General features: G+C 27.7%; 1 protein-coding gene across 1 annotated transcript in view; it reads right to left on the bottom strand.

The window, feature by feature from the left end:
* The window catches only part of LOC107442186 (guanylate cyclase 32E-like), a 123,133-nt gene that overhangs the window by 1,729 nt on the left and 109,171 nt on the right, over nucleotides 1–12,233 (bottom strand). The window contains exons 18-20 of the mRNA XM_087165809.1: nucleotides 8,655–8,898; nucleotides 5,137–5,235; nucleotides 4,452–4,543 (exon numbers count right to left, since the gene is read on the bottom strand). Of these exons, the coding sequence (XP_087021935.1) occupies nucleotides 4,452–4,543; nucleotides 5,137–5,235; nucleotides 8,655–8,898 (435 nt within the window). The remainder of the gene's footprint in view (nucleotides 1–4,451; nucleotides 4,544–5,136; nucleotides 5,236–8,654; nucleotides 8,899–12,233) is intronic.

Genomic DNA, 12,233 nt, shown 5'->3' with positions numbered 1-12,233 from the left:
TATAAATAGTCAAAATACTCAAAAGCATAAAGATTCAAAAACATTTCGATGCTTCAAGTTTTCCAAATTACTTTTATAATATTGAAGAAATACTATTAATTATTTAATAATAATCTTTTATTATTTTATATTAGATGTTTTTCTTTAGTAATTGGGATAACTAATAAAAGTAGACTGGCTGACCTCTAGCTTTTTGGAAAGTGATAATAATTTTGTTTTTAAAATACGTTTAACTGTGTGACAATGGTATAAACCTATAAATCTAAAAGTATTTTTTAACTCTAAATGAGCTTATGCTTTTTCTTTTTTTAAAAAATAAAGATAATGAAGACACAGACGTTATTTTAAATAGACATTATTACGATAATACCATCAAAATAAAATTTGTTACAAAATATTAATTATTTTGTATTACTTAATTTAATAATGTTTGAAAAAGTTTTGCATTTTAAGGCATACACAATTTTGCATTATTTTAAATAATGTTATTGTAAGAAACGAAATTCCAAAATTTGACTGCAATTGGTCAAATGCCTTTAAAGAAATGAAAATTTCAAAGTACGAATTCTTTGAATTTCACGATAGATTTTATTCAACTTTAGAATTTGTCATTTATTTAAAATGACAAAAATCTATATATATTTCTCTTAAACGGCACCAAAAAAAAGCCTCATTACAACTCCCTGAATGGCAACGTTAGAAAATCGACCAATGATTGCTGCTAAAAATGTCACATGCCAAATCTAGCTCAGGTGGCTCAACATATAGCGCTTTTAAAAACGGAAACAATAACCAGAGTGAGCATTATCAGGTTGTTCAATTCAGATTCATGCCCTAAAAACATGATAATATTTAATTTAAACTCAATTAGGAATTAATTAATTAATTAATTGAAGTGAGAATGCTTTAAAAGGCCGCTGTTGAATTGATATTTTTCTACTGGGAGCTACCTAAACGTCTAAAAAACGTCTAAGTGTTTGTATTGAATGCATTGAATTTTTTTATGTTTCGCGTTTATTTATGCATTGAATTTTCACGCTTTAAAATTCAGAACATTAGTGAAGCTGCTAGGGCTTTTAAACGTAATGAAAGAAAACGTGTTCGAAGAACCCAGGAAAGTGTTGAGGAATGTTATGTTAGACGTAGATTGCAGAGATCAAGTGCAATAATAACTGTTCAAGATGTAACAGTAGATGTCGAAGAGTACAATATTGGCTCATTGACGGAACAATGTAGTTATTGTAATGCTTACTTCTGGGCCAAAGAAAGAAATTCTTCTGGCAAACATACGAAATGCTGCCACGATGGAAAAATTAATTTTAAACACACTTAAAAAACATTACAAACATTACATTAAAGAGCATTTCGCTAAAAAAGGAACGAATTAGGTATACTATAGCCTACGTCACAGGTCGTGTTATTCCTACTAAATTTAACTAGTAAACAGCATTTTCTGCGAACCTGATTTCAAGCAACAAGTAAACATTAAATGAAGTGTGTTGTTATAAGTCGCTACTCGGCAGGTTGGAATTGTATTAGTCTAGTTCCTCTTGAAATAATTTATTTTGTTATTTTATCTAAGTTTATGAATTTAGTAAACATATTTAAAACTCAGCTTATTAATAAAACTAAAAGGTAAATGTTATTCCTAGTAAAATTTTCGAAGTTGAAGTAGTTGTGTTTTTTTCATATTATACCCAATTCTAAAAGAAATAAAAATAAACAACTTAGAAAATATAAATGCTGTTGCCAGCCATAGAATTTTTTGAAAGTTAACTTAGCAACATAAATCAAAATGATATAGAAGCGCAACTAGATCAAAATTATGATACCTGAGCGCTTGACTTAACAAATCCTTCAATTCTATAAGTGTTGTATCGCCAAATGCCCAGATTAACAATTGTGTTTTTAAAGAAATTTTATAAAAAGTTTTGAATAAAAAAACTTCTATCCAGCTACTTCTACAACTGCTTTTTGAAGAATATTGTTCTAATTATACAGTACTAACTTTACTTCTACTTACATTATTGCTATGACCCTCCTTCATTACATTTTACAACTTCATGCTAAATTTGAGGACTTCAAGTTGTTTTGTGGTTGAATACTGACATTTAGAAATGTGTACATAAAAGAAATAATATTTAGAGGTAAAGAGTTGCCTCAGAAAAATTTGAATTGTTGACACTGAATTTAATAATGGAAACAATCGTTTTTGTGAAAAATTGAATTGTATTGCTGACATCAAAACTAAAAATATTGTGTTTCAACTTAACAATACTACCTTAATTTTTACTTATATAATTACTATCCTTTTATATATATATATATATATATATATATATATATATATATATATATATATATATATATATATATATATATATATATATATATATATATATATATATATATATATATATATATATATATATATATATATATATATATATATATATATATATATATATGCATTTTACAACTTCATATTAAACTTTTGTTGTGTGTTTGAATACTGACATTTAGAACAAAATTAAGGTTTAGAATTGCCTCGGAGAAAATTGAATTGTTAACAATGACTTAAACAAAAAGTTTTATTTTAACTGACAAATACTATACTGTAATTTTAACTTTTTCTATGACTATACTCATTTTCTTACTCTTTTCTTTGTTTTTTATACATTTTATATTTTTGTGATAAAATAAAAAACTTATAGTTGTTCTGCTTCTGAAAACTGATGAAAACACAAAATGATGGGCTTCATCAACAATCAAAAATATATACATTTATTTTTCAAATTCCATATTATTAGGGCGGCGCCCTTCAGAGAATTAAAAATACAAAATTATTTTCATCGAAGCCGACGCTTTGCATCCGGCATTCAGTGGCAGACTACTATTTCATATTGTTTTACAACACATGGCTTTAGCCCTCTGGTGGGAAGGACTTTAAAACAAAACTTACAACAGTTACTTTTCTCAACAACTGAAATTTAGAATAGTGTGATTAAGCAAAATATGTAAACTGTTTGCAATTTCAAATTAATATTGAAATGTACAGGTTTAGAATTTTCTACAGTGAAAAGTTTTAGGAACTTCAGTATTCAAAAAAGTATACAAAAGCTAGACGTTAAGAACGTATCCAATGAGCGAGCAAAGCGAGCATTGGATTGCGAAGCAGTCCGAAATGAACTGCGAAAGCAGTTCGGGGGGTTGACCAGCGCCAGCGAGCAGGGGGCGAAGCCTCCTAGTAACAGTATAATATACAATAATGTAAAAATTTGACAGAATAGTTTGAAATGCTGAAAATATTATATATGTCTTACAATTCAAATATTTTCTAATCATAATGAAAATAAATGGTGAAAAGTAATAATATTTATTTCTTTATTTTTTTGAGCAGAATTATTTTCGAAGAAATGATATTTATAATTGAGCGCAAAAGTGTTTGAAATACGTTAGTAAAAACAAAATATTAATACTAAAAGGTCCAATTAAATCGCACTCCTCACTAAACTAATGAAACTCACTAAAATATTATAATTATTATACTATTCCTCACTAATAATAATTATTTTATTTTATTGTATAACCGCCGTTGAACAGCCGACCCAATATTATGGATCTTCAACTAATAATGTTGAACTCCGTAGCCTTGTAATTTTGAACCCAATCCAGAAGACAAGGGAACTCCTGGATCGAGTATTGGGAGAAATTTGCCTTCGTGAAGGACTTTTTGATGGAACTAACCTGTATTTACGTTTCATGGAGAGGAAGACCACGAGAACCTTCCACGGTTATCCTGGCGGCAAGGGGACTCTAACCCATGATCCGTTTATCACTAAGGATATTTCATGTCAGCACTGTGGTCTGTGCAAGCCGGATGCGGAATTCGTATCGACTGGGATTCGAACCCGGTTCACCTCATTGGAAGGCGAACGCTCTATTCCTTGAGCCATTGCTGCTTAATATTAATTATTATTATTTGTCCAATTACAAGCTCTACTCACAGAACTATATCTCCTCACCAACCATCTTTCCCAATAATTGAGTGCTCCCCGCATGCCCAATATTTTCAGTCAGATAGTACTCCGAAAATATATGTTCATTCAGATATTATATGTTTTTGGGTCGGATTTCACTATATCTCATATACTACTTAATCATCATTTTTAAAGTTAACACCCCAAACCATTAAAATTGTCTGCCAGAAGATAAGTGAAAATCCAATCATTAGATCAAAAGACATTCTCGTGTTTCATTTTTGATTTTGTACTTATAAAATATGTGATTTGCAGAATGGGCTAATTAAAATTTATACATGTCTGAATAAAAATAGTATCCAAAAAACAACTGTTGTAGATTTTGCGATAGGTTTTAAAAAAGCTAATACTCTCAATTTATTCACAAGGTACAAAGGTATGGTTATTTAAATATATGTTATAAAAATGTACCTTTATATGTACAGTTCCTCTTTCTTCAAAAGTATAACCACCTAATTTTAGCAACATTTGTCTGAATGATTCACTGCAATGAATACGAAGTGCTGCAAGGAGAAAAAAAAGAAGAAGAATTGTTTAATTGAACATTTTAAATTGTAATTTACGTAACACCAAATTAACCTAAGTTAGGTAAATTGAGGTTAAAGTAATTAGATAAGAATTTTCGAATTTAAATTGAAATGTAACAAAAGAAAACAAAACAATAGGACCTAAGAATCCCAAAAATGTTTCAAATGCTTACATAAAAGGTAAAAAAAAATGTCAAACTTGCTTCTGTAAAAATAAAACCTAGAGTAACAAATGCATTTGTATTAAGATAAAAATACATTTTTGCCACTGTTCCATTTTGGGGTAGAATTTGTTTTCTTTTTACTTTAACTTAATTTAATTATTTGAAGAAAAAAAATTCTTAGAATATGTTAAATGATTAAACAATACGATTTGGGGGAAAGAAAGTCTCCAATGAAAAAAAGGAAATAAATAAAAGCTAAATTTCCCGAAATAGCAAATTTAATTGAATCGATGAGTTCGGAAGCAAATAATCTGCAGTGAATTTCAAATCAATATGGCTTGTTTTCAGACTCATTGATTAAATTAGATTTTTATTGTACAATTTTATACATATTTAAATATTTACGAAGACCACTTGATTCCATTCTCGATGCTGTATTCACCGTGTCACCAAATAGACAATATCTTGGCATTTTCTTCCCAACAACTCCAGCGCATACAGCTCCTGTAGAACACATTAATCTATTACTCAGATGGGTCAAAACTATAAACAAGATATACAAATAAGATAAATAAATTCTGATGTTTGTTTGCGTATGTTTAATGAAACGCAATATATATATTAATTTTTTATCTTAGGATAATTATTCTTTTTTCAGAAATATCACATTATACCAACCAATAGATGTGTCTTGATAACGACTATTAGCTTTCCCATTTTTAGTTTCTCTTTATATTAATTTTTATTTTATTATTTGTGTTTATATATATATATATATATATATATATATATATATATATATATATATATATATATATATATATATATATATATATATATATATATATATATATATATATATATATACATTACTATACCATTTGCTTGTACGAACTGATTTTCTTCTGTGAGTTATGTGTTTAAGGTAAGGTGTGAATGTACGCCATTTTTTATCAGAGTTTGGTGAATGCCAAAATTATAATTTGCTGATTTTGCTCTATTTCTATTAAATGGAAAGTAGTAATCCTGAAAATTTTATTCAAAATTGAAGATTTAAAACTGTAAATGATGTTTATTAAATTGAAAAAGTTAGGTCCAATTTTTGACATGATATATTAGTTTTTATAATATATTTCATGCAAAAATATGCATAGTCAACATCTATTGTACAATTAAAATGTTTAGTAAAAATACTCTTTTAAAATTTCATAAAGATACGATGAATTAACTTTTCGCACTATTGCTAAAGACGAGAATTTGATGGAATTAAAAATAGGGTGAAAAACATTCAACGAGTTTTATGATGAAGTAAACTTTTTTTTTTTAATGAAGCAAATTTGTTTGCAAGGGTAACTGAGGAAATTAATTAAGTTTAAATTAGATACCAATGAAATCGAGAAATGAATGTATGAAAAACCTGTGTTAAAAGAATCAAACATTTAAGGATCATTTCATTATATTTGGGAGTCAAACGATGGAGATCTATTGATCCAGACTGTGTCAAATAGGCTCATGGTGACAGCCTTGGCCTGCGTCAGGATGTAGTATTGAAGAAGAAGATAATTTAATCGTATAATTTCTAATTTTGCTTGATAAATCTGCTTCGAGTTAGGAAACAAAAATGGTTGTGAATTAATCGTGCGGACAGCGAGTGGCAAAGAACAGGCGTGAAATCCCTTTGTCAATAAGTTTTTTTTGTGTATATTTTAATCATAAATAAATAAGATTCAACGTTATACTAATAAATGTTATTATAAAAGTAAATTATGCATATATTTTAAATTATTTCAAGCTTATATTACATTCATTTGCTGTTACTTAAATTTAGTTGAGCATCAGCAACATAAGAAATTTATACGTAACTAGGAGGATTTGCCCCCTACTCGCTGGCGCTCGCCAACCCCCGGAACTGCTTTCGCAGTTCATTTCGGATTGCCTCGCAATCAAATGCTCGCTTTGCTCGCTCATTGGATACGTTCTTAACGTCTAGCTTTTGTATACTTTTGAGAATACTGATGTTCCGAAAATTTTTCACTGTAGAAAATTCTAAACCTGTACATTTCAATATTAATTTGAAATTGCAAACAGTTCACATATTCTACTTAATCACACTATTCTAAATTTTAGTTGTTGAGAAAAGTAACTGTTGTAAGTTTTGTTTGAAAGTCTTTCCCACCAGAGGGCTAAAGCCATGCGTTGTAAAACAATATGAAATAGTAGTCTGCCACTGAACGCAGAATGTAAAGCATCGGCTTCGATGAAGATAATTTTGTATTTTTAATTCTCTGAAGGGCGCCACCCTAATAATATGGAATTTGCAAAATAAATGTATATATTTTTGATTGTTGATGAAGCCCATCATTTTGTGTTTTCATCAGTGTTCAGAAGCAGAACAACTAAGTTTTTTTATTTTATCACAAAAATATAAAATATATAAAATACAAAGAAAAGAGTAAGAAAATGGGTATAGTCATAGAAAAAGTTAAAATTATAATATAGTATTTGTCAGTAAAAATATAACTTTTTGTTTAATTCATTGTTAACAATGCAAATTTCTCCGAGGCAATTCTAAACCTTAATTTTGTTCTAAATGTCAGTATTCCGACACACAACAGAAGTTTAATATATATATATATATATATATATATATATATATATATATATATATATATATATATATATATATATATATATATATATATATATATATATATATATATATATATATATATATATATATATATATATATATATATATATATATATATATATATATATATATATATATATATATATACATATATATATATATATATATATATATATATATATATATATATATATATATATATATATATATATATATACACATACATATATATATATATATATATACATATATATATATATATACATATATACATATACATATATGCATACATATATACATATATATACATATATACATATATACATATATATATACATATGTACATATATATACTTATATACATATATATGCATATACATATACATATAAATATATCATTGTAATATTATCATTGTAATTATATAAGTAAAAATTAAGGTAGCATTGTTAAGTTGAAACGCAATATTTTTAGTTTTGATGTCAGCAATACAATTCAATTTTTCACAAAAATGATTGTTTCCATTATTAAATTCAGTGTCAACAATTCAAATTTTTCTGAGGCAATTCTTAACCTCTAAATATTTTTTTTTTTATGTACACATTTCTAAATGTCAGTATTCAACCACAGAACAATTTAAAATTCTTAAATTTAGCATGAAGTTGTAAAATGTAATGAAAGAGGGTCATAGCAATAATGTAAGTAGAAGTAAAATTAGTTCTGTAAAATTAAAACAATATTTTTAATCAATGAGCCAAGTTCTTCAAGAAGCAGTTGTAGAAGTAGCTGGATAGAAGTTTTTTTTATTTAAAACTTTTTATAGAATTTCCTTAAAAACACAATTGTTAATCTGGGCATTTGGCGATACAACACTTATAGAATTGAAGGATTTGTTACGTCAAGCGCTCAGGTATCATAATTTTGATCCAGTTGCGCTTCTATGTCATTTTGATTTATGTTGCTAAGTTAACTTTCAAAAAATTCTATGGCTGGCAACAGCATTTTTATTTTTTAAGTTGTTTATTTTTATTTTTTTTAGAATTCGTAATTTTTTTTAGCGAAATGCTTTTCAACTGAACAGAATTCTTCGCCGACTGTTTTCTCTATAAATGAAGAAAATAAAGTAAATATTTAAGTGTTGTGAAAAGAATCTTATTTAGTTGTACAAAGTACTTCTTTAAAAATGAAAACTGTTGCCACCAGCGGAAAAGAAATACAGCCATAATTTGGGAGCCACGTAAGAGAATTATAATAGATTATCTTAGTAAGAGTTACCTGAATGTATACCAATCCGCAATAAGAGAGAATCAGTTGGTTTGCCGTTGAGGGGAAAGTTGTTTACTGCTTCCAGTAGGTGCAAAGCCATTGATGCGATTTCTGAGGCATGCCTGTCTCCGTTCCTGACTGGTAATCCACTGACAACCATGTATGCATCTCCAACAGTCTCAACTTTGTACACGTCGTAATTTTCAAGGATGGCATCGAAACAAGTGTACAGATTATTAAGAAAGTCCACAACCTGATAAATAGAATTGTTCGAATCTAGTGTATTGGGGACTACTGCATTTGCCATTCGTTGAAATTATTTATGCACTGTTAAAATTATTATATTTGTTAATATTGTTTGTTCTAAGTGAAATTTTTGAAAATACTTGATATTTCTCGAGTAAAATTTTTATTTAATTATACAATATACCCTCATTTAGCCAAATCTTTAAATTTCACAGATCTCAGTGGTTGAACGTACTAAGTGAGTATTTTCGGTGGGGAAGAAGGTACCAAGTGCATTTTGCAGCAAAGGGTCAACGCTTTTTTTGGCCAAAAATTAAAACTCCAAGAGAGCAAACGCTATGGCTCAAATTGTTCAAATAAATGTAAAATATTTATAGATCTCCCCAAATAAAAGCTTGCTAACAAAGAATAAAGGCAAGATATAATATCTTTATTTCCTTTTGCCATTGTGTAAACTTCAAAGCTAAGTACTGAAATTCACTAAAATGCTATTAAAAACTTTTATCCCCTGAGTTCTGCAATTCGATTCACGTAGTGACGCTTAAATTAATTGAAGTTGAGATTGTACTATCATTCGAAGAAAAATGCGATTCCAACGTTCATGGAATTTTTAAAGTAGGTTTATGATCGAAATAGTCATAATAAATTTGTTTTGCGATAGGTCTGAATTGGGCATTTGCAGCAATAGGAGAATTTCTGGTCGAGAGAAATGTATTGATTTAATGTTTAACATTATATCTGATTTTTAACTATAACCAGAGATTTGACAATTGGTATGGGTAGAATAATTGAAATTTCATGATAATCGAGCTATATTTAAGTCTGGCATTCGTCGATATTATTTATGATACAAAAATAAAGTTTTTCTTCGATAAAAACTTGTTTAATGAAATTTCAGCAGTACAACTGTCAATTGTAAAGTTAAAAAACTTACGTTAAAACTTATCTACAAACTTGCTATTTTACTACTAACTACTAACTTACTATTTATCTACTAACTTGATATTTTATTTCAGTTTGTTAAAGTTCGAAGTTAGATTTCCCTGCGTATGTATTTTTCATTGAAGTATTGGTAAGAAATAAATCACTAACAAGTTTTCCAAAGTGCTATTCGCAAATCAAATGTCACTTTTTTGTTTATTTACATTTTCTAGGGGAGGGAAATTATGGTACGAAAGCACAATTGTTCACTTCAAACCTACTCAACCAATACTGTAATGAACTTGATTCAGAACAGTCGAATTTGACAGTACTCATAAAAAGTTATCTGAAAGTTATTAATAACTCAGTGATAAGTTAAAAACTTTCATAAAATCTTCACTTTTGAAAAAAAAATAATTTCCATAGAAAGATCGATTTTATTCTCCATCAGAAACGATCAGATATATGTGAAAAAAATGGTGGTTTCTTGTAAAGGTACGATTATTTCGAGTGAATCGATAACAAAAGTTATTGGCTTTAAAATACTACTTTATTGCAGACTTTTGCAAGAAAATAATTTATTGTATGAATTCCCTCTGTTTTACCTGTAATATAATTTTACTAGACATGAATTATAATAATATGAAACAAAAAACATTTGGAAAAAAAATTAATATCTATGCCGAATATATTAATGTATTTCTTTAGCTTAGCATAGGAAAAAAAATATTCTTAAACTTTAGATATTAGAGAGTAAGGGATATTTAAGTAATTGAAATAAATTATCAAGATCCACTTCGTCGAGAAAGTAAATATGTAATGAAGAAATATTAGATGAATTAGAATATTGCGTAATATTACAGTAATTATAGCAAAAAAATGGTGTTTCTTTTGACAAAATTAATATCCAAAATATTTTTGAAAAAAAAGAAGCTTTGTTTAGTTATTATAAATGATACCTGAAAACTTCTTCTCTGTATACTTCCCCTTTCTTTGGCATAACTTATGAACACTTCTTAGTTTTTTAGCGCGGAGTTTTTGAAACGGCTCATATATAATATAAGACGCATTTTAGATGAAAGTTTTTATACTATATCGAATGAGATCACGGAGTTGATAGGAAATCATTTTGTAGTTACAAAGCTTTTCCTCATAATAAGTTCAATTCAAAAATAGTACCATTTCATACAAGAAAAAAATCAACTTTGGAAATATTAGTCCTTCTAATTTAATTATTTATTATATCGATTCCTGTTTCGTATCAATCAATTCAGTATGCAATATTACCTTAAAAAATATATCTTATATGTTTAGATAGTCTTTGGATAGCAATGTAAAGACTGGACGTGTCATAAAAATACTTTTTGTATATAAAACTTTTATAACTTCTAAACTATTCACCCGATCGTCTTTGGATTGGTTCCATTCAATTCAGCATTAGAGCATTCATTTGAAACAATGTCTGACTTGCCTGATTAGAAGAAATTACTTAATAATTTTTCTTCTAAACAGGGAAGAAAGCAAACTTCTTAACATTTCTTCTAAACTGTCCCTCATATCTCTCAAAGCGTGCAAAAATACAAGGGTTCATCAGGTATCATTTATAAAAAGCATAACATAGCTTTTTATGAGAAAAAAAATCTTGAGAATTCATTTTTTTGAAGAAAAAAAAGTCTAATTTTTGTGGACTATATAACGCAATAACTACAACAAAAAGCAGAACTTTAATTAATTTATTTTTATTTCATGATGTTAGTTTTATATCCTTACCAGAAGTAATTGTAAATGAGTGCTTACAGTTGAATATATTTTAACTTTTTTCTTTTTAAATTTTTTTAACTTCTGCAACTTGAATATACCAGGTAACTCAAAAATAAACAACAAGTTGAAAAGATAAGAAAATAAAAGTGGAAGGAGAAAAAAAAATACACTACTTGCTGCACTCTGCTAAAGAAACTAAGCCTTCCTTTAAGTTTTAAAATAATTACAAAGTTCGTGAACAGATGGCGCTTTATAGTTAGAAAAGATGTAAAAAGTGATTTCAGAAAAATTTTCTTACGCAAAAGTTTGGTGCAGATAGAGGAAAAAATATCAAGGACTCCTGTTAAATACTTCAATGCAAATGATCTGATATGTAGCATAAAATCCTTTTTTATAGTTTTTCCACTTAGATATCGTTACGAACGTTCGTTGACGAACTTCCCGAGTGATGTCAAAATTTAAGGGGGGAAATATTCTGGCCTCCTAATCCTTTATACAACACCGCAAAATTCTCCTTTCCTTTTTCTATTGTTTTACTTTAATTGCTTCAGAGATGTCATTTAAGACAACCTATATTCAAATTTAATATATTCTAACTTAATTTATTTGAATTTAAATCTATTTTCATTTGAAAGCAATATTAAAATAACATGTTCTTTA

This window comes from Parasteatoda tepidariorum, chromosome 6, assembly GCF_982258835.1.
Source record: "Parasteatoda tepidariorum strain Cologne lab strain chromosome 6, Ptep-v5.0, whole genome shotgun sequence".
NCBI classification, from domain to species: domain Eukaryota; kingdom Metazoa; phylum Arthropoda; class Arachnida; order Araneae; family Theridiidae; genus Parasteatoda; species Parasteatoda tepidariorum.
This window is presented reverse-complemented; position numbering and strand designations above follow the sequence as displayed.